The sequence below is a fragment of the Palaemon carinicauda genome, chromosome 39 (genome assembly GCF_036898095.1).
Source record: "Palaemon carinicauda isolate YSFRI2023 chromosome 39, ASM3689809v2, whole genome shotgun sequence".
In the NCBI taxonomy this organism is placed as follows: Eukaryota; Metazoa; Arthropoda; class Malacostraca; order Decapoda; family Palaemonidae; genus Palaemon; species Palaemon carinicauda.
In genome coordinates, this window is record NC_090763.1 from 24,316,386 (window position 1) to 24,340,385 (window position 24,000).

At 35.3% G+C, this 24,000-nt stretch overlaps 2 protein-coding genes across 2 annotated transcripts in view; both read left to right on the top strand.

The window, feature by feature from the left end:
* The first annotated feature begins 2,839 nt into the window (after positions 1-2,839).
* LOC137631290 (dnaJ homolog subfamily C member 3-like) lies at positions 2,840-4,615 on the top strand. Its single transcript, XM_068363071.1, has one exon. The coding sequence runs from the start codon at positions 2,840-2,842 to the stop codon at positions 4,613-4,615; it is 1,776 nt and encodes a 591-aa protein (XP_068219172.1).
* Positions 4,616-21,988: 17,373 nt separating this feature from the next.
* LOC137631087 (uncharacterized) overlaps positions 21,989-24,000 on the top strand; it is a 169,392-nt gene continuing 167,380 nt past the window's right edge. The window contains 2 exon segments of the mRNA XM_068362713.1: positions 21,989-22,086; positions 22,371-22,501. Of these exon segments, the coding sequence (XP_068218814.1) occupies positions 22,375-22,501 (127 nt within the window). The 5' untranslated portion in view covers positions 21,989-22,086; positions 22,371-22,374.

Below are 24,000 nucleotides of genomic sequence, written 5' to 3' on the forward strand. Positions count from 1 at the left end.
GGTAGTAAATCGAAAGTGAATAGAAACTGAGTAAAAAAAATGTGGTAACGTCCCTGACTAGTGATCGCCAGACTAGGGTTCGAGTCCCGCTCAAATTTGATAGTTTCTTTGGTTGCTGCAACCTCATCATCCTTGTAAGCTAAGGATGGGGTGTTTGGGGGGAGCCTATAGGTCTATCTGCTGAGTCGTTAACAGCCATTTCCTGGCCCTCCTAGGTCCTACCTTGGATGTAAAGGGGCTTGGGCGCTGATCATATGTATATATGGTCAGTCTCTAAAGCATTGTCCTGCTCGATAGGGCAATGTCATTGTATGACAGCCCTTTAATGAAATATAATTGAATACGAAGCAGTAAATTAGTATAATGTCTTCGACTGGATGCTCAAAGATATTTTACTTAATCGACCAGATTCTTTTAAAAAGTCTTGTTCACCGACCTGATTCTCAAATGAATATCAGTTATTCGAATCGATTCTTAAACAATTCATGGGGCATAAACGAGATTCTTAAAAATAAAATCATCGACCTGATTCTTAAACGAATCTCAGTTCATCGATCTGACTCGTATGAGTTACACAATTCGTGTTTTGTTGGAAGTTGGTCTAGGAAGAGCTGTAGATCGCATGCAGGATATAAATGGGAATAGCGTACGGTGTTATGAGCCCTAGCGCAGGAGCCCGTGGCCTGCACCTTCAGTGCAGGTCGCTCGTATTACCTAACATGTGACTGATGAAAACCTACAGTGTAAGTTGTAAGTGTAGCCTACGGAGTAACTTTCGTTATGAAGTCGTTATGATGGAGGTTTTACTAAAGAGGGCTGCTGAGACTTAACAGCTATATATATATATATATATATATATATATATATATATATATATATATATATATATATAATATATATATATATATATATATATATATATATATATATATATATATATATATATACTTCTGGTCACGTTTCTCTCCGTCTCTCTGGTAGGGGGTGAGGGAGTAGCCATGCCCAGGTGAGAGTTTCATGTGGGTGTATATCCACCTAAATATTTAGCCGTCATCTTCAACGAGTCACGTACAATAGTTTGTGTGTGTGTGTATATATATATATATATATATATATATATATATATATATATATATATATATATATATATATATATATATATGGTAAGGAAATGAAAGCAAAAAGAAGGATGGAAAAGTTTAAACCCTAATTTGCCATTTTATTCTACATAGGTTTTTTTTCCATAATATTCACGGAATGGGTCATAAGAGCTATGACACTCAATTCGCAAAAGCAAGTACATAAAGGATGCAGTATTTTGACATGCTTCCATGAGTTAGTTTTGCAAAATGGCGCGAATTATTCATCAAACAATCTATTATTTCAATTTACTTGGTGAAACATTGCAACTAGGATTGTACCTTAGCAAGTAATAATAATAATAATAATAATAATAATAATAATAATAATAATATCCGGTATCAAGAGAATACATATTCTCATTCATAATCGATATTAGCAACGAAAAAGACTTGATTTGACTTATTTTGAATCAAAACAAAACAATAGTTTCCAACTCTTCGGCCTTTAAGATATGATTAATTTTTACAAGAAATAATAGCCTTCTAGATCCCATAAGAATTGATTTTAATTGTTTTATATATTTTTTTGCCATAATTTTAGTTGTGAATTGTTCACTGCGGATATGCTTAATTGTTTAATAACATGAAGCATGGTTAACTACTGCATTGTAACTGTTCAGTGGCTACTTTCCTCTTGGTAAGGGTAAAAGAGAGACCTTAAGCTATGATAAGCAGTTTTTCTAGGAGAAGGACACTTCGAAATCTAACCATTGTTCTCTGGTCTTGGATAATGTCATAGCCTCTGTACCATGGTCTTTCAATGTCTTGGGTTAGAGTTCTCTCGCTTGAGGGTACACTCGGGCACACTATACTATCTAATTTGTCTTCCTCTTGTTTTGTTAAAGTTTTTATAGTTTATATAGGAAATATATATTTTAATGTTACGGTTTTTAAAATATTTTATTTTTCCTTATTTCCTTTCCTCACTGGGCTATCTTCCCTGGTGGGACCCCTGGGCTTATTGTATTCTGCTTTTCCAGCTAGTGTTGTAGCCTAGCCAGTATTAATGATACTAATAATAATAGAAGACATTGATGGGGGCCCGTGCATCAGGCATCCGACCCCTTAATGAGGGATTGATTGATTGATTTAAAGTTTTCAGGCATCCAGACATCTAAGGTCATTGACGCCGTCCTTAATGAGGGATACTCGGTGGGAAAGGAAAGGAAGAAGATGCTTGATTTTCTCTGAAAGTACTCAAATTATCGATAACTTACAATTTATATCGATACTTGCGATACTAAGGGTAATATCGAATGTGTTGATAATTTGATATCGATAGGCCTTCCACTGGCAGCATCATAATGGACACTGCTTCTGAAATCACCAACCTCCATATTGAAGATGATGAAGAACATAATACAAGAATCAGCTTGTGAATATTATTCAATATTTCTTTGCTACATTTGCTAAGCTTCCTATCTATCTATCTATCTATCTCTATCTATCTATCTATCTATCTATTTATCTATCTATCTATCTATCTCTATCTATCTGTCTACCTTTGTCTTCAGAGTTCTTTAAGACTTTCCCCCAAGTCCTTCGAAGACGTAATTTGAAGACCATTTTCCAATCTTGGAGACAAAACAGATCCACGGTTCCGAGTTGGCTTTACGAGGACTACTTTGGAGATGGAATTTTGTTTTTTTAAGATCAATGCTGTGTCGGGTAGAATTGTGTCTCATATACAAATTACAATGGCTATAACTGTATTTGATTTGTTGTGTGTAGGGCTCATGGGAGCAGGATGTGTTACTACTTTATTCAGCAACGAATTGCTGACAACTATTGGTTATTATACCTTCTTCACAGGTATTGGTGGAGTGTTACTTGGAAGTATTGCAAAAAAGTGCAAGGAACGTTTTTGGAATAGACGGGAAGTGATGGGATTTGAGGAAAAGAAGAGGGCAATCGATGAACTTGATGGAAATATTGAACGCTTCATGGAAAAAAGGCTCAATATGACTGAAGGGCTTTTCGACTTTTGTAAGGAAGCTGAAAAGAAACTACAATCAGCGGAAAGAAAGATCGAAAGTCTTGAATGCAAGAAGGAAGGAACGGAAAAACAAAACAGGGTATACGAAGACGCATTAATCCAAAAGGAGAAAAAGATCAAGGATCTGGAGATTGCTTTGGATAAGAAAGAGAAGGAAGAAGCCCCGGATGAAAGACTGCTTAATGAACTAGAGAGTCGCAGAGTAGAAATCCTTGCTAAAAACAACGAACTCCAGAGAATGAAAGAAACATGTATTGAAAAGGAACGAAAGCAGAATGAAGAAATCGAGGAACTCCGAAGGAAAAATCGCGAAGACAATATAATGCTGAATGAACTCCGGGATGAAAACAAGAAACTGCGTCAGGAACTACATGAAGTGAAAACGGAAATGGAATCTCTGAGGGCAGAAAGCAAGAGCCACCAAAATCTAAAGCCAGAGGAGACACTTAGTTACAAGAGATTAAAACTTGAATGTGCCCAAAAAGACCAGAAGATAAACGATCAAAAAGAAATATTGGAAAATCTTAGAGTTGAAAAGGAAGAAAAAAGCAAAGAGGTTGAGATATTGAAGAACAACCTCCAAAAGAAAAATGAAGAAACGAACCACGGAAATACATATGAACCCTTCCTGGTGGAAGGACTTTTTGCATATATGAACGATAAGGTCGATGATGCGAAGAACATTTTCGAAAAACTTTTGTCCAGCAGTGTGAGCAACAAGGAAATTGCTCTTTTGCGTATTCTTCTTGCCAAAACGAAGGCAGCTTTTGAAAATCCCGACCACTTGGAAATCATATTGGACTGTTGTGAGGCCATCGAAAAGGGTCTTAAAGGACGGAATGTGTACTTGTTACGCGGAGAACACCTTTCTGAACACGGTCTTTATGATGCTGCCCGTGAAGACTTTGAACTTGTGCTAAGTTTGAAAATTTCAGAGGACTGTTTGCAAAAGGTTGACGAGGTTAAGAAGAAGGTGCAGATGTGGGAAGATTTCAATCATTATCAGGTTTTGGGGGTAGAACAGAATGCCAAAAAGTCAGAGATTCTAAAGGCACACAAAACCTTAGCAATGAAATACCACCCTGACAGACATAGGAATAAACCTCAATTTTTGCTAGACGCTTTTGAAAATAAATACAAGAGGATATGTAATGCTAAAGCTGTTCTTACCGATGAACAAGATCGACATAAATATGATCAAGAGCTTCAACGACATCAGCAGCACCAGCGCCCGGGAACACAAGCGGCCGGAAATCATGGCCACAATAATCGAGGACCAACAAGAGGATTCGAATTTAACAATCATAGAGAACAACCGAGAGGATTTTACAGTCCGAGAGGAGCAAAAGGATTCGAATTCAATAATAATCAACGATTCGCCAGACAATTCGGATTCAAATTTCCCCAAGGACAGGGAGGATTCCACTTCGGCAATATATTTGATTTGTTTGATGAATATTACAAAGGTAATGAGTAAATACCCTAGTTGAAACAACTCCTGTTAAAAGATGGATGGCTTAACCACCTGGCTTGGAGGATGCTTGGAAGAACCAAGAGGATTGGCTCTGCAGAGGGTAGAAGCTTGGCTTGTTCTAGTATGCTATGTATCTTGATGAAGGGGTACAAGGTCTTTGTCAAGTGTACAAATGGTCGGATATCTAGATCTATTCTTCCGGATACTAACCTTCGGGTGGGTCTGTTGGAATAATCTAGAACACCGGCTCTGCAGAGGGAACAAGCTAAGCTTCTTCTAGTATGCAGTCTTCTCCTTATTGGTTGGTCCAAGATAGTTCAGCTGGGGAAGTAAGCAAAGTTTCATCGAGGGAGTTATAAAAAATGAAAAAAAGTGATAAAAAGAATATAAAATAAAAAAAATATAAAAACAAATGTAAGAAAAAATAAGAAAAAATTACGAAAAATGTAAAAAAAAATACAAAAAAATTATAAAAAAAATAAAAAAAAAATAAAACAAAAAAAAAATATTTATTGTTTTTATACCCCCCAAAAAATATAAATCTTAAAAAAAAAAAAATATATTTTTTTTTAGTTTGGAATTGAAAGGAATGTGATTTTATTAAAAAAAATAGAATCTTATTTAAGTTCAATATCAGGTTATTTTGAACGATGTTTGGAATAATCTAGAGGCCTGGCTTAGCAGAGGTGGAAAATTAGTTACTCGGATGTACCTTGCATGGCTTAAGAATGCTTGGTTTAACTGCCTGGCTTAACAATGCTTGGCTTAACTATGCTTGGTTTAACTGCCTGGCTTAATTGCCTGGCTCGATGATGCTGGCTTAACTGCCTGGCTTAATTGCCTGGCTCGATGATGCTGGCTTAACTACCTGGCTTGGAGGATGCTTGGAAGAACCAAGAAGATTGGCTCTGCAGAGGGTAGAAGCTTGGCTTGTTCTAGTATGCTATGTATCTTGATGAAGGGGTACAAGGTCTTTGTCAAGTGTACAAATGGTCGGATATCTAGATCTATTCTTCCGGATACTAACCTTCGGGTGGGTCTGTTGGAATAATCTAGAACACCGGCTCTGCAGAGGGAACAAGCTAAGCTTCTTCTAGTATGCAGTCTTCTCCTCATTGGTTGGTCCAAGATAGTTCAGCTGGGGAAGTAAGCAAAGTTTCATCGAGGGAGTTGTAAAAAATAAAAAAAAGTAATACAAAGAATATAAAATAAAAAGATATAAAAAAATGTAAGAAAAAATAAAAAAAAAATTACGAAAAATGTAAAAAAAATACAAAAAAATTATAAAAAAAAATGTAAAAAAAAAAAATATATTTATTGTTCTTATACCCCCCCAAAAAAAATATAAATCTTAAAAAATATATATATATATATTTTGTTTAGTTTGCATATTAAAAAAAGATATACTACCTTAATATCTGGATTCTCTTTTATAACTCAGGATCAGAGACTCAAGGGGGAATCAACCCAAAGATGATAGTTCCTGGCCGGCCGGGGAAATTAACCCTTGCCCAGGAGACTGGTACGACAGTGACAATATATAGTCATAAAAAGAGATAATGTCAATGGCAATTCTCCTATAGTGGCTTTATTTGAAGTGTGGAAAAGATTTATATTCGTGCATACATTATATACATATATATATATATATATATATATATATATATATATATATATACATACATACATATATATATATATATATATATATACATACATATATATATATATATATGTGTGTGTATATATACACATACAACATACATGCATACATATACCTGCCTGTGTGTGCGTTTGTGTTTCTTCGTGTTTATATGTGCATAGGCAGCGCATGTGTAACTATATCACCCATGTACCCAAGATTATAGGTTTGTACACAAATATTTCTGACTTATATTGGTATCTATTAACTCTATTTTCCAATTGTTTCTCTGGATGTTATCCCCATGAATAGTAATCAATATTTACTTGTAGAAAGATTCATAATACGATTTGTGATCTTTCTGAAAATTTATTGAAGGAGAAATTGGTCATAATTTTCTGGTTTTATTCCATTCATTTTATTTGTGGAAGTAATTTCTAATTTTTGGTCAATTAAAGATACTAGAAATTCTACCGACATTAAACTGCTAACTAAATTGTGCCTTATTTCATGTATAATTCTCAGAGATCTCTTTACATGATATTATTCCATAATGCTATAACTGTATTTCAAGAGAAAAGTATGACTTTTTTTTTTTCCTATTTTGCTGTTCATGAATAATTTTACCTTACGGCATTTGCGTGCCAACGATTGGTAGTAAGTTTAAAGCTTAGTAGAAAAATATTTACTGTAATTATGAGTTTAGATGTCATTAGGGGGATTGTCAATTTTGTTTATTTAATTATTATAAAAGCTCCCGTTCTAAGAATGTCACTTTCTTTTAATGACGATTAAGATTTGGTAATTACTGAAGATTTTTTTCTTTTTTTGCTTTCATGTTCAATTCATTGCATCACATATTCAATTTTAGAATATATTAATGCATAAGTTAGAGTAGCATTTACAAATAATCATGCAGTTATATATATATATATATATATATATATATATATATATATATATATATATATGTGTGTGTATATATATATACAATATATATATATATATATATATATATATATATATATATATATAAAAGTATACATTCATAATAAAGGTTAGACCTTCAGGTCAATGTATTGAACATGAAAATTCATGTTGTTTTCTTACATTTGTTTCTTTTTATCTGCTGAATTATAATTGTTTAGTTCATTTTAATTTATTCACTCATTCCTACTTGCTTTATTTTTTCCTTCAGAAAATCTAAATAAATTAAAGGATTGAAATCAAAAGCAGTTTTTGCAGAGATGCAAATTTTATTGTATCAAGAAAGGCTATTGCGAGAAAGGCAATGTCTCGCCAACTTCATTCCTTATTCATCCGAGATCAAAGCGGAATAAGATTAATGACATTTTTACCCAGGAACTTGGTGACCTTTATTGGAAATACATCTAATCAAGTATTGGTGTTTTTTCTTCCACTTTAGCAATTTTATCGATATATGGGAAGAGGACTTAAATTCTTTTCAAGCTCAATGTTTATTTCTGTTGAAGCCTAAGAATTTTAGTTATACTGTCCGTTCAGTGACATAATTCATTATTCTATTCAACACCAATCGAGGAGGATTTGTATTGAAATATCTAAAACAGTTGGATAGACGAGCGGTGTTGTGAATTTTAAGTGAAATCTAATGTTGAAGGTATTTATTTGAGGTGGTAACTAAATGACCTATAGTTATGCAAAGGGCATTATTCCAGTTCCGGTCTAATGCAATATTTGTTTTACTTACCTTATCAGTATGTTAGTTGAGGTGGCGTTATTTCGTTAATCATTGGCGAATTTACAGTACATTTCGGTACGGTACGGTGCGGTATTTTACGGTACGGTACGGTACAGTGCAATACGGTACGGTACAGTACAATACGGTACGTTACGGTACAGTACAGCACAGTACGGTATAGTCAAGGCCAATATAGACCTCAATATTGGCCTTGGTATAAATAAAAGTTTATTTCTTCTTGGAGAAACATTTTTTCTTCTTAGGGAAACTTATTTCTTCTTAGAGAAATGTTTGTTTCTTCTTAGAGAAAATTTTTTCTTCTTAGAGAAACTTTTTTCTTCTTAGAGAAGTTTGTGTCTTCTTAGGGAAAAGTTTTTCTTCTTGTAGAAACGTTTGTTTTTTTCTGAGCGAAACGTTTGTTTCTTCTTAGAGAAAAGTTTGTTTCTTCCTAGAGAAACGCTTGTTTCTTTTTAGAGAAACATTTTTCTTCTTAGAGAAGTTTGTGTCTTCTTAGAGAAAAGTTTTTCTTCTTGTAGAAACGTTTGTTTCTTCTGAGCGAAACGTTTGTTTCTTCTGAGCGAAACGTTTGTTTCTTCTTAGAGAAAAGTTTGTTTCTTCCTAGAGAAACGCTTGTTTCTTCTTAGAGAAACTTTTTTCTTCTTAGAGAAACTTTTTTCTTCTGAGAGAAACTTTTGTTTCTTCTTAGATAAAAGTTTGTTTCTTCTTAAAGAAACTTTTATTTCTTTTTAGAGAAACTTATTTCATCTTAGAGAAACGTTTGTTCCTTCTCAGACAACCTTTTTTTTTCTAAGAGAATCGTTTGTTTCTTCTTAGAGAATCATTTGTTTCTTCTTAGAGAATCGTTTGTTTCTTCTTAGCGAATCGTTTGTTACTTCTTAGAGAAACGTTTGTTTCTTCTTAGGGAAACTTTTGTTTCTTCTTGGAGAAACGTTTGTTTTTTCGTATAGATTACAGTCAAGTGCAAGTCTTCAAGCGGTCATAAAACTAGTTTTCCTTTAATCAATATCGAAAGTTGCCCCTACAAATCTGGTACCTCAATGTTCTCCTGTGGTATTTTCCTGACCTTTTTCGTTGTTTTTATGAAATTTCTGAACGAAAAAGGTATTTTCTTTTCGTAGAGAAGTTTGATTAATTGGCCTACTCAATAGCTTTTATTAATTAGAGGCCCATGGCGTCAGTATGGTTAGACTGTTCAATAGACAACTGATAAAAAGGAAGGAACTACTCGTTAATTATTTTATGAGACTGTGATATAAGCCATCTAATATTAGAGCTTTATACACAGAAAAGTCTGTTTGTAAACCGCTATTGCATTCTGTTTATCATAAATAGTACACACAGCTCAACACTCAAATTTGAATTTATTCTTTAGGGCCTTATTGTATCACGAATCAATCATATTAATTATTTTTAAATTGATTCCCTGAGCTTCGTTTTAACAATTCTTAAGAAAGAAACAAAAACAAAAAGGGGACCTCTACTCTCTACGTTCCTCCCAGCCTAACAAGGGACTCAACCGAGTTCAGCTGGTACTGCTAGGGTGCCACAGCCCACCCTCCCACATTATCCACCACAGATGAAGCTACATAAGGCTGAATCCCCGACTGCTGCTACCTCCGCGGTCATCTAAGGCACCGAAGGAAGCAGCAGGGCCTACCGGAACTGCGTCACAATCGCTCGCCATTCATTCCTATTTCTAGCACGCTCTCTTGCCTCTCTCACATCTATCCTCCTATCACCCAGAGCTTTCTTCACACCATCCATCCACCCAAACCTTGGCCTTCCTCTTGTACTTCTCCCATCAACTCTTGCATTCATCACCTTCTTTAGCAGACAGCCATTTTCCATTCTCTCAACATGGCCAAACCACCTCAACACATTCATATCCACTCTAGCCACTAACTCATTTCTTACACCCGTTCTCACACTCACCACTTCGTTCCTAACCCTATCTACTCGAGATACACCAGCCATACTCCCTAGACACTTCATCTCAAACACATTCAATTTCTGTCTCTCCATCACTTTCATTCCCCACAACTCCGATCCATACATCACAGTTGGTACAATCACTTTCTCATATAGAACTCTCTTTACATTCATGCCCAACCCTCTATTTTTTACTACTCCCTTAACTGCCCCCAACACTTTGCAACCTTCATTCACTCTCTGACGTACATCTGCTTCCACTTCACCATTTGCTGCAACAACAGACCCAAGTACTTGAACTGTTCCACCTCCTCAAGTAACTCTCCATTCAACATGACATTCAACCTTGCACCACCTTCCCTTCTCGTACATCTCATAACCTTACTCTTACCCACATTAACTCTCAACTTCCTTCTCTCACACACCCTTCCAAATTCTGTCACTAGTCGGTCAAGCTTCTCTTCTGTGTCTGCTACCAGTACAGTATCATCCGCAAACAACAACTGATTTACCTCTCATTCATGGTCATTCTCGCCTACCAGTTTTAATCCTCGTCCAAGCACTCGAGCATTCACCTCTCTCACCACTCCATCAACATGCAAGTTAAACAACCACGGCGACATCACACATCCCTGTCTCAGTCCCACTCTTACCGGAAACCAATCACTCACTTCATTTCCTATTCTAACACATGCTTTACTACCTTTGTAGAAACTTTTCACTGCTTGCAACAACCTTCCACCAACTCCATATAACCTCATCACATTCCACATTTCTTCCCTATCAACTCTATCATATGCTTTCTCCAGATCCATAAACGCAACATACACCTACTTACCCTTTGCTAAATATTTCTCGCATATCTGCCTAACTGTAAAAATCTGATTCATACAACCCTACCTCTTCTAAAACCACCCTGTACTTCCAAGATTGCATTCTCTGTTTTATCCTTAATCCTATAAATCATTACTATACCATACACTTTTCCAACTACACTCAACAAACTAATACCTTTTGAATTACAACACTCATGCACATCTCCCTTACCCTTATATAGTGGTACAATACATGCACAAACCCAATCTACTGGTACCATTGACAACACAAAACACATATTAAACAATCTCACCAACCATTCAAGTACAGTCACACCCCCTTCCTTCAACATCTCAGCTTTCACACCATCCATACCAGATGCTTTTCCTACTCTCGTTTCATCTAGTGCTCTCCTCAATTCCTCTTTTGTAATCTCTCTTTCATTCTCATCTCCCATCACCGACACCTCAACACCTGGAACAGCAATTATATCTGTCTCCCTATTATTCTCAACATTCAGCAAACTTTCAAAATATTCCGCCCACCTTTTCCTTGCCTCCTCTCCTTTTAACAACCTTCCATTTCCATCTTTCACAGTCTCTTCAATTCTTGCGCCAGCCTTCCTTACTCTCTTCACTTCTTTCCAAAACTTCTTCTTATTCTCTTCATATGACTGACCCAATCCCTGACCCCACCTCAGGTCAGCTGCCCTCTTTGCCTCACGTACCTTGCGCTTTACTTCCACATTTTTCTCTCTATATTTTTCATACTTCTCTATACTATTACTCTACAGCCATTCTTCAAAAGCCCTCTTTTTCTCTTCCACTTTTACCTTCACTCCTTCATTCCACCATTCACTGCCCTTCCTCATGCTGCCTCCAATAACCTTCTTGCCACACACATCACTTGCAATCCCAACAAAATTTTCTTTTACTAACTTCCACTCCTCCTCTAAATTATCAGTTTCTCTTACTCTCACCTCATCATATGCCATTTTCAACCTTTCCTGATATTTACTTTTTACCCCCGGTTTTATTAGCTCTTCAACCCTCACTAGCTCCCTTTTACATCCACCTACTCTATTCCCCCACTCTTTTGCTACAACTAATTTTCCTTCCACCAAAAGATGATCAGACATACCGTTAGCTATACCCCTAAACACGTGCACGTCTTTCAATCTTCCAAACATTCTTTTAGTTATCAACACATAATCCATTAATGCTCTTTCTACTACTCTTCCATTTGCCACTCTCACCCATGTATACTTATTTTTATCTTTCTTTTTAAAAAAGCTAGCACTTATTACCATCTCTTGTTCAACACACATATCTACCAGTCTCTCACCACTCTCATTTTCTCCTGGTACGCCATACTTCCCAATGACACCTTCTACCTCTCCAGCGCCCACTCTAGCATTTAAGTCACCCATGACAACTACATAATTCCTTCTACCCAGTCCTTCTACACACCTAGTTAATTCATTCCAGAACTCATTCCGCTCTTCTTCACTTTTCTCACTTTTCTCACTGATAGTTTGAAACCATCTGTAACTATTCTCGTGTCAGGACGATTTGTTGGTTGCACAATATGTAGCAATTCTCTTAGATATTTTGGACGACCGGTTCTGATAACTTGGTGGGTTATTGTACATATATTAAATTCAATTCTCGCTTTAATCGGCAGCCAATGTAGATCAATTTTTTTTATTAAGAAAATATACTGTTTTGGCGTCATATATATATATATAATACATATATTCATACATTGATATTGGTTTTCACGATGTGGTTTATAATTCACCATTTCCATATTTTAACATTAGTCACTCAGGTAATTATTTACAAAACATAATAAACAAAACTAGCTGACAGTGCGATAAATAAAGGTTAGTGCAATGTATATATTTTAAACTTCAATGATCATCAAGGAATTTATTATTTATACAAATGTTACTGATTTTTCTCGAAATTAACATATTCTTTAGTAAAATGTAAACAACATTTATCCTCAAATGACTTTAACAATATAAATCTTGTTTTGGATATTTTACTTATAATAAACGTATAGGAGTGATCTTTTCTCTAGGTGGGACACCTTTTATCAGTCTTGCTCCTCTGTTTATTATGTTTTGTAATTTCTTAAGTTGTAATTATTTTAGGGTGTAGTTATGTAGTAGATGGAGTTACGGTAGTCGATTCTAGTAATCACACAGTTTATCACAAGTTTCTTTACGGAAGATTCATCCAGGTACTTTTTTTTTTTTTTTTTTTTTTATAAGGGCAATATTTCTTAGATGATAACTGGCAGTTTTTACTACATTACTTATTTGGGCATTGAGAGACAAGTTGTAGTCAAGAAATAAGCCTAGATCATGAACTTTACTAGATATCGGCACTGAGTCATTATTTATGTTCATTTGAATATCACCCAAGCCTCTTACAGAGTTTCTCTTTCACACCACCATATACTCAGTTTTGTTCTCATTAATCTTAGTTGTTTAAATGTCATCCATTCTCTAACACTATCAAGGATTCGGTCTAGAGTTTCGGTAGTGGCATGAATATCATTTATGAAGAAGTAAAATTGTGGGTCATCCGCAAATAGTGTGAACTTCACACTAATGTCATTGTAGTATTTTCGATAGACCAATAGTATAGATGCAGAATAAGATTGGGCCAAGTACACTTCCCTGGGGTTCCCCTCTGTTTAAAGGTTCATATGATGAATTAGAGTTTCCAATTTGCACAGTAATTTCTACCAACCAAAAACCGTAGATCGTTTAGTAGCAGTTCATGCACAACTATCAAAAGCAGCACTGAGATCAAGCAATATTAATATACCACATTTATTTTCATCCATCGTTTCTAGCATATCATTTACAACAGAGCAGATGGGTATCTCCGTAGAGTATAGTTTTCTGTAAGCAGATTGGTTGTCTGGCAAAGCTTCTATTACTTCTAAGTAACTGACTAGTTGTTCAAGAATTACGTATTCAAGCACTTTTGAAACAAAGGATCGATTCGAAATAGGTCTATTTGAGATTAATTCCTGGTAATCCAAAGCACTTTTCAGAACTGGTGTGACTATAGCCATTTTCTCAGATTTGGTTAACTTACATTCTCCAATGCTTGCATTTGATATTCCCATCATTATTTCGGCTAGACTAGAAAAGTTTCTTTTTCCAATTACTTCAGATATTGGCATATGATCGATAGCGCAGTTTGTTTTCTTTGCTCTCTTGATAATCCTGGTGATGTCATCTTGTGTTATGTTGTTAGATCTCATTAATTTATCTGTTTATCAGGTGTATCATTAATCTGATGTTGAATATTAACAAATAACCTGTTATATTTTCAATTTTGTTTTTTAAAGAATACTAGAAAATTATTTGCTAGTTCTGGTCACTGTATCCATCAGGTAGCTTCTTCTCGTTTACATTTCCAATTATACCATTTAGGAGACGATATAACTTATTTATGTCTGTTGTTGCTTCGCGGATCTTTTCCTTGTAGTATTCACCTTTTTTCCTTCTTAGTAGGTAGTTACATTGACACGCAGCAGTTTTGTATTCTACCCAAGTACTTTCAGTTTTTAACCAAATCACCTTCTCTCTTAATTCTTTACCCCTTTTTCACTGAAGTCTCTCCATCAAACCAAGGAGATTGGTCTTTAACAGTTATAGCCTTTTCCATCGGTGGTCCCATGGTATCATATTCACTCTATTATAAGTGGCCGTAAGACAGTTAACACACATAGCTCCCAACAGACGTTTTATCATGACCACAGGGAATGTTGATAGCATCGTTCATTTTCTTTGTAACTTCTTCAATGGATACGATAGAAGAAAAATTTGATTTATGTCTTAAGTTTATTTTCTTTACTAATGCATGTTTCTGTAGAGGTAGACTAAACGTTGTAAGTTTGTGCACTGAGGAGATAGTACATTTCTCTTTAAGATTTAAATCAGATACAATAATTTTCATTCCATCACTCAAAACTAGGTCCAACGTATGCCCAGTTAAAGTAGTTGTACATCATCATCATCATCATCATCTCCTCCTACGCCTATTGACGCAAAGGGCCTCAGTTAGATTTCGCCGGTCGTCTTTATCTTGAGCTTTTAAATCAATACTTCTCCAATTTCACGCTTCATAGTCCTCAGCCATGTAGGTCTGGGTCTTCCAACTCTTCTAGTGCCTTGTGGAGCCCAGTTGAAAGTCTGGTGAACCTATCTCTCTTGGGAAGTGCGAAGAGCCTGCCCAAACCATCTCCATCTGCCCCTCACCATGATCTCATCCACATATGGCACTCGAGTAATCTCTCTTATAGTTTCATTTCTAATCCTGCAGTTGAACAGTCGACATTGTTCACTGGTTGATATGATTCTAATAACTCACTAAATGCCAAAGCGTCAGGATTTGATGCGTCATCCATCCAAAAATTTAAGTCTCCACAAATAACAAATTTAGTTTTCTCCATGATAATCATCTCAATGAATTCACTGAATTCTTCAAAATAAGATACTAGTATTTGTTCTCGGAGGTTTGTAGACTGTTACAAAGGATATTTTTCTGTTTTTATGCGTAAAGTTTAATTCTGTATATTCAAAGCTTGTTACACTAGTTCTTTTTAACATTTTGAGATTTGAGTAACTTTTATGAATAAAGAGTCCGACACCCCCACCAGACCTACCTTCTTTCGGAATGTGAAAGAAGGTATGTGTGGTGTGGGGGGGGGGGGGGGGGGGCATTTCAGTGATCTTAGCCTTGTCAAAGTTATTAAACCGTTTCAGATAATGCTAGTACGTGCAAATATTTCCAATTTATCAAGTCTCGAATTTGGATAGTTTTTATAGCCAACAGATTGTATATTTATGTAGCCACAGTTTATGACATCCTTAGTATCCATGATCAGTATTTTCCGCTAGTCTTTTCAATTCTAACTCAAAAGGTTTGCAGTCTCTAGAATTTACTGTACGATCATTTGGTTTGTTTAATTTTGTGCAGTTAATACACTGGCATTTGCGAGTTACATTCCTTGGTGGAATGTTTTTCTGAACATTTCCCGCAGACTTTATGATCAGTTTTAAATTTGAAATCTCTTTCAAGATGTCCATACCTGGGACAGTGGTGGCAGGTGATCACGTGGTATCTATCACGTATGTCACAAGTATCCCATCGCAACATAACTTTGTCACCATTATCGTGAATAGCCTTTCGGACTTTGGATCACATTTCAACACATAGTGGGTAGTCCCACCTGAAGCATTTTTCTTCAGTACACGCTTATCTTCTCTATTATTATTATTATTATTATTATTATTATTATTATTAGCCAAGCTACAGCCCTCGTTGGAAAAACAAGATGCTATAAGCCCAAGGGCTCCAACAGGGAAAAATAGCCAAGTGAGGAAAGGAAATAAGGAAATAAATAAATGATGAGAATGAATTAACAATATATCATTCTAAAAACAGTAACAGCGTCAAAACAGATATGTCCTATATAAACTATTAACAACGTCAAAAACAGACATGTCATATATGAACAATAAAAAGATTCATGTCAGCCTGGTCAACATAAAGACATTTGCTCCAACTTTGAACTTTTGAAGTTCTACTGATTCAACTACCCGATTAGGAAGATCATTCCACTATCTATGTTTTGGATTTGGTCTAGGTAATGATTTCTTTGAGTCAAGGCATTTACTACTTCATCCTCATCATTCTACACATTGCATAGCATTATTTTTGGTTTTAATTTTCCGGTTTCTCGTTTCAGTGTCGGCAACCAATGTCTGAATTTTGTTTGCAGCCTCTTCTCTGATCATATTGTTTGCAAAGTTTACAACAACATTTCCATTTGAAGTTGACCTCGTGTTAAGTATTGGAATGTCTTTAAGCGCATGTTCGACCTCGTGTTTTCTGTCAGTAATTTTAGCTGTTGTATTTGTTGATTTGATTACAAACAGATTTTTTTCTTAACTTTGTCAGCATATGTCATTTTCTCCGTTTTTTTTTTTTTTGGTCCAACAATGATTGAAGTGTTGCCTTAATTGATTCCATATTCATAGCAAGATTATCAACCTTCTCAGTGAGGTCAGTAGTCGGGTGGAATTTGCTGCCTGTGCGCCAAGTTCCGCAATTTTCGCGTCTTGGTCGCTCAGAGCCTCTTCTCTTATACTTAGTTTTTCCTTCAATTTTGATATACAGCATATAACTTGACAACTCTGGCTTCAACTACGCAGTGTGGGCATAGCCAATTTAGGTTTCTTATTTCATTATCAGTGATGCCTGTCACCATATATACACATTTCTTATGATAGAATCTCTTGCACTCACATCCTATCCACTTATCCGGTTTTCCTCCGTGGTTTCACATATGAGACAGACCGGGTTCGGAGCAGACATGGGGGCAGACATGGTGTACTGTTTTTTTTTTCACTTTGGTGTATCCATAAGATTAATTAATATTTTTTCAATGGTATTCTAAGCGAGAAACAAAAGCTAAGACACGTCTACACCTCAGCTGCACTCACTATTCGCCCTGGCACTTCATTAAATCGTATTAAGGGTAGAAGAGACTCTTTAGCTATGGTAAGCAGCTCTTCTAGGGGAAGGACACTCCAAAATCAAACCATTGTTCTCTAGTAAGTGCCATAGCCTCTGTACCATGGTCTTCCACTGTCTCTTGGGTTAGAGTTCTCTTGCTTGAAGGTACACGCGGCCAGACTATTCTATCTAATTTCTCTTCCTCTTGTTTTGTTAAAGTTTCTATAGTTTAAACAGGAAATATCATTTTAATGTTACTCTTCTTAAAGTATTTTATTTTTCCTTGTTTCCTTTCCTTACTGGGCTATTTTCCCTGTTGGGGCCCCTGGGCTTATAGCATCTTGCTTTTCCAACTAGGGTTGTAGGTTAATAATAATAATAATAATAATAATAATAATAATAATAATAATAATAATAATAATAATAATATTCAATGATGTCATTTTATGGATTGTAGCCAATGTCACTAGCCCTAGCTGTTAAATGATTAGATACCACCCCCCCTCTCTATAGTAAAACTTTCGTCGCAAAATTCCTTTCCTATACCTACACCTCGGGTGTATCAGTCATATACACATTATGACATCCCCCAATTCTATCTTGTGTACTTTCACTTTCTTTTTGGATTAAACGTTTAATTTCCCATATATATATATATATATATATATATATATATATATATATATATATATATTATATATATATATGTATGTATGTATATATATATATATATATATATATATATATATATATATATGACGAAGTGAAAGTAAGAGAAACGGGTAATTTAGAGGAGTGGAAGTTAGTAAAAGAATACTTTGTTGGGATTGCATGTGATGTGTGTGGCAAGAAGTTTGTTGGAGGCAGCATGAGGAATTGCAGTGAATGGTGGAATGAAGGAGTGAAGGTAAAAGTGGAAGAGAAAAAGAGGGCTTTTGAAGAATGGCTGCAGAGTAATAGTGTAGAGAAGTATGAAAGATATAGAGAGAAAAATGTGGAAGTAAAGCGCAAGGTAAGTGAGGCAAGGAGGGCAGCTGGCCTGAAGTGGGGTCAGGTATTGGGTCATTCATATGAAGAGAATAAGAAGAAGTTTTGGAAAGAAGTGAAGAGAGTAAGGAAGGCTGGTTCAAGAATTGAAGAGACAGTGAAAGATGGAAATGGAAGGTTGTTAAAAGGAGAGGAGGCAAGGGAAAGGGGGGCGGAATATTTTGAAAGTTTACTGAATGTTGAGGATAATAGGGAGATAGATAGTGGAAGAGAAATTAGATAGAATAGTGTGCTCGAATGTATCCTCAAGCAAGAGAACTCTAACCCAAGACATTGCAAGACCACGGTACAGAGGCTCTGGCACTGCCCAATTCTAGAGAACAATGGTTTGATTTTGGAGTGTCCTTCTTCTCTTAGAAGAGCTGCTTACCATAGCTAAAGAGTCTCTTCTACCCTTACCAAGAGGAAAGTAGCGACTGAACATTTACAGTGCATTAGTTAAACCATTGGGTGAAGAAGAATTGTATGGTAATCTCAGTGTTGTCAGGTGAACGAGGACAGAGGAGAATCTGTTAAGAATAGGCCAGACCATTCTGTGTATGTGTAGGCTTAGGGTAAATGAACAGTAACCAGAGAGAAGGACTCAATGTAGTACTATCTGGCCAGTCAAAGGACCTCATAACTCTCAAGCGGTAGTATCTCGACGGTGCCTTGTCCAACCTACTACCTTTTATGCATTTCTGGCAAAAAATAGTTTTTTTCTTTAATATCTCCCATACTAATTACTTGATCAGAATGGTACTTTGACACAGCACCCTATTGACCTCCCCTAATTTTTGATACTTTTAGATGCATCGGCAAATCTCGTTGATTAAGGCGTTTACTTTTTTCATAATAAAGTCCAAGCCAAGTGAATCGGGTAAGTAGTTAAAGCAATTGGAATACCTACACTCCCCCGTTCCTCCCCTCACCTTCCCTCCCTCTGCCTAGACCCTCCTATTATCCCTCCAGTAACCCCCTTTCCTAGTCTCTCCGGCGTCGCGTCGTTTACCCTACCTTTTTTGTGTATTCTGTTATATTTGTTGATAACTGATACAATTGATATGTTGGATTTTTGTTTTAATCATTATTAACATATCATGATATTGTATTTTGCCAGGGTGTATAAGGAGTTTAAACATACTTTATAGCCTTTAGCCTATTTATCCAACTTGATGAACCTGTCCTGAGGGCTCCTTTAAACTGTATAAAGATAATGAAACACGCGTTTCTCAAAGGCAGGATTGATGGACTTTACCTCCTTGAAAGGTCTGTGGGAATAAACAATAGCTGTAGAATACAAACAGAATTATACTGACAAAAATAATTATAGTATTTAAAACTATGCTAAAAATTCTATGAACACACATACATACACACACATATTTATATGTATATATATACACATATATATATATATATATATATATATATATATATATACATATATATATATATATATACATGTATATATATATATACATGTATATATAATATATATATATGTATATATATATATATATATATATATATATATATATATATATATATATATATATATATATATGAGTGAATTATAGGGTAAATATTAAGATTTACTTATTCAGTAATATGCGTGTGTTTCTTATGCTACTTTGTGTTAATGTGTGTCCAACAAACCTGAAGTATCTCCTACCTCTAATCCCTAGTTTCTTAGAGTATTGTTAGCTTGTTCCATTCTGTATATGGAATGGAGACGTAATGCAAATGCATTTCTGCATTTACGGGGGCAATTTAACACGCCAGTCATGAATATGATGGGAAAATCTCAGTAAAACAAACACGGAGGCAACTAACTGCTTAGGCACAAACCATAGCAGATAGCCAAATTATGATTATTGATGGTAAAATGAGCAAATAAACGGTAAAATTTTTGGTAGACTTATATAAAACCTGATTACATTTACTCTACCTATCAAGGAAGTAAAGCTCACCAATCCTGTCTTTGGAAAACGAGTGTTTCATTACTTTTAGAAGACCTCAAGGCAGGTTCATCAAGTTGGATAAATAGGCTAAAGGCTATACACTCCTTATACAACCTGACGAAATACAATAATATCATGAAATGTTAATAGTAATTATAAAAAAAATCCAACATATTAATTCTACCAGTTATTAAGAAATATAACTGGTTACAGAAAAGATAGAGTAAGCTATGCCGGAGCGACTAGGAAAGGGGGTTAATAGAGGGATTGGATTGATTGATTGATTTGGGGTTCTCTGGCATCTTGACATGTAAGATCATTGACGCCGATATTGTTTGTTGTAAATAAAAAAAAAAGAATATTCAATTAAAACCATAAAAGCAAAGATGTCATTTTAAAAGTTAAATATTTTCCGGAAGACCTGCTTCTGAAGTAAAACTTAAAAATACCACTAGCATGGTAGGACACATCATGTCCAAGAATCTTGGCAAGGATGAACCTGCCCTCCTCACCTTGAGCCTCAAACAGATATCTATTTCTCTAGACAGAGGGAAGGAAGGAGAGGGGAGGGACGGGGGAGTGTAGGTATTCAAAATACTTTAACTACTTACCCGATTCACTTGGCTTGGTCTTTATTATGACAAGAGTAAACGCCTTAATTAACGAGATTTGCCTACGCATCAAAGTATCAAAAATTAGGGGGAGGTCTATAGAGTGTTGTGTCAAAGTACCATTCTGATCAAGTCATTAGTATGGGAGATATTGAAGAAAATTTTTTTTTTCTTTGCCAGAAATACATAGTTGTTGTTTTATCTTGGTTTTCTATGGAGCCGGTGACATGGTATTGAATACAAATGTACGAACACATACACACGCACACACACACACGCACGTATATATATATATATATATATATATAAACACATATTTATATATAATATATATACATATATATATATTATATATATAATATATATATATATATATATATATATATATATATATATATATATATATATATATATAAATCTTTATCATTATCATCATCATCATCATCTCCTCCACGCCTATTGACGCAAAGGGGGCCACGGATAGATTTTGAGTCGTCTCAATCTTGAGCTTTTGATTAGAAATCAATACTTCTCCTTTCAAAATCTCCTCCTTCACGTTTCATAATTCTTATCCATGTATGCCTGGGTCTTCCAACTCTTCTAGTGCCTATTGGAGCCCACAAAGACAGCGCAAAGACAATGCACATAATCCTGCAGATGTCGGTCTTGATAGTTTTATAAATTATTTATACTGGGATTTCAGAATATACGGTAATTGATTGATGTATGTTGTTTACATCTCTTTACAGTTTCTTTTGCGCCAAGTAATTATGGATTAGATATTTCAGCATGATCGCACCCCCAATTTTTTAAGATGTTATTGATAAACATAAGAAGTAAATTCTACTTATTTTTTCTAAAAATGATTATTACCAATAAAATGGTGTAATATTCTTTTGATAGACATTTGAATATGAAAACGATGTTAGTAGTGTTAACAGCTGAAAGTAAAAAAAGAGGTCTCACATAGACTTATTTTAAGAAGACTGGAAAAGTCACTATTCGGTACCTTAGCCAAAATCGACTTGAATCATGAAGTGGGTTGCAAGTCGCTTGGCAACCTGCACACCAAAACACTGTTTGGTGCCCTTGCATGGCATGGAAAGCCAACGTGTCCCTCCCTCCCTACTGATTCCCAAGGTGTCATATCGACCAATTTCAAGTCAGTCCACCGCCAGTACTGCCGAGGAGCGCAAGGTGCTTTCCTGTCGTTTCAGAATTCCCCTTTTCCATTCTTGTCTCATTTCAAGCCATATATATATATATAAAAAAAAACATATTCTCATTATATTTACATAAAAATTAAAGTAGAAATACTTCGTGTCATTAATATATTAACTTCTAAACTGTTTTCTTTTGTTCTGGCGCCTTCATTTCAAAATTCATGGCTATGCCAAAGTAACCGTCAAGTGACAGTATTGGACCCGTGAAACGACAGCAAAGACGATGAAGCTTATATTTTTAACTGGTGTTTCCAACAGGTGAATGACTGATACATCGAAGAACACTAGGAACGCGAAGCGACGAAATTTAAAAGGAATTATGAATCGTCCAAAATTGACTGGGACTAATGTCTTGGTCTTGCTGCTCTTCGTAATGTATGGGATACATGGTAAGTTGCAGTCTTATTTTGTAGTTATGCATTTCTTCTGTATATATATATATATATATATATATATATATATATATGTATATATATATAATTATACATTACATATATATGTAGGACTACATCATCATCATCACACTATCGAATCTAGAGGTCGTTCACAGGGTGGCGAAAAGTTTGACTAAAATTTGGGATTTTCACGAAAAAGTTTGACTGTTACAATCTGCATATGGGTTAAAAATATTTATTTTGTCATATATTTATTTATTCCCTGGTTTCGTCTTTTATTTATTCATTTTCCTATTTACAAGTTTTTCTACGATATCTTCTTGCTCAAGAGTTAAGAACTATTTGTGATTCGACATTTGATAGTAAATTTACGAGTCACAGGCATTAGCGTCAAAACCATTCTAATGACAAACTTGATATTGTAATGAATATGTACATTTGAGTCGAAATAAACTCTTGTCCCCTTCAATGGACGAATTTTAGTTTATTTTGTTTTTGTATTGACTTATGCATAGCCGTTTTCTTAAAACGAATTTCCCCTTATGTCTGTATTCTCGAGTCAGAGTAAATTTGAAATCATAAACTAGCTGTGGCTGAAAGCGTAAAAAGTCTCGTGTGTTAGCAATATCATAAATAGTTCCTGGTTAAAAATGTCTTGATCATTTAGTATGAGCAATAGACAGGATAAGAGCAACAGAGTGGGAATCGGCTCAATTCTTTGATTCATTTTTTAGGCATAGTGAATTCTATCTATCTATCTATATGTATATATATATATATATATATATATATATATATATATATATATATATAAAAGAGAGAGAGAGAGAGAGAGAGAGAGAGAGAGAGAGAGAGAGAGGGGGGGGGGTGTTAGTTTGTTGGGGAGTTATTGTCAGTGATGAGATGAATCATAATTTTTTTCAACTGTGCAGTTGTCGCTTGAAAATTAATTACTTTACTGTAAAAGCTGTTTTCCTGGTCCTTATCACTCATGGAAACAATGTGCCCTACATGTACGTAAAACATCTGTATACGTTCTTCGGTATTTAGAGTATTACACACCGTATTTCACAATAATTATTGTCAAATTCACATTATATGAGCACTTAGAAAACAAGAAAGTCTTCTTGAAAGCCTTAAATATCTTCAGTCTTCCAAATGTCTAGTGGGAGCTTGTTGTATAGTCCTGGGACCGCTGCATATTTGAAAGCTCTAGAACCTACAGTAAGTTGACTTCCATCTTGATTCCACCAATTTGAAACTATCTGTAACTATTCTCGTGTCGACACGATTTGTTGGCTACACAGTACTTTACTTTAAAGGCTGCTTATCGGGTTCTGTACAGCAGGGGAACCCTACTCTCTACAGAACCTCCACGGTTGTTTTATGATGTCCATTCGGGAGCATTTAACATTTCACTATGCGTATTGCTCGCTTACTGTTAGATCATCACTATCTAAGCACTCGCTGGATAAGAAAGTCTCCAGTTTCCT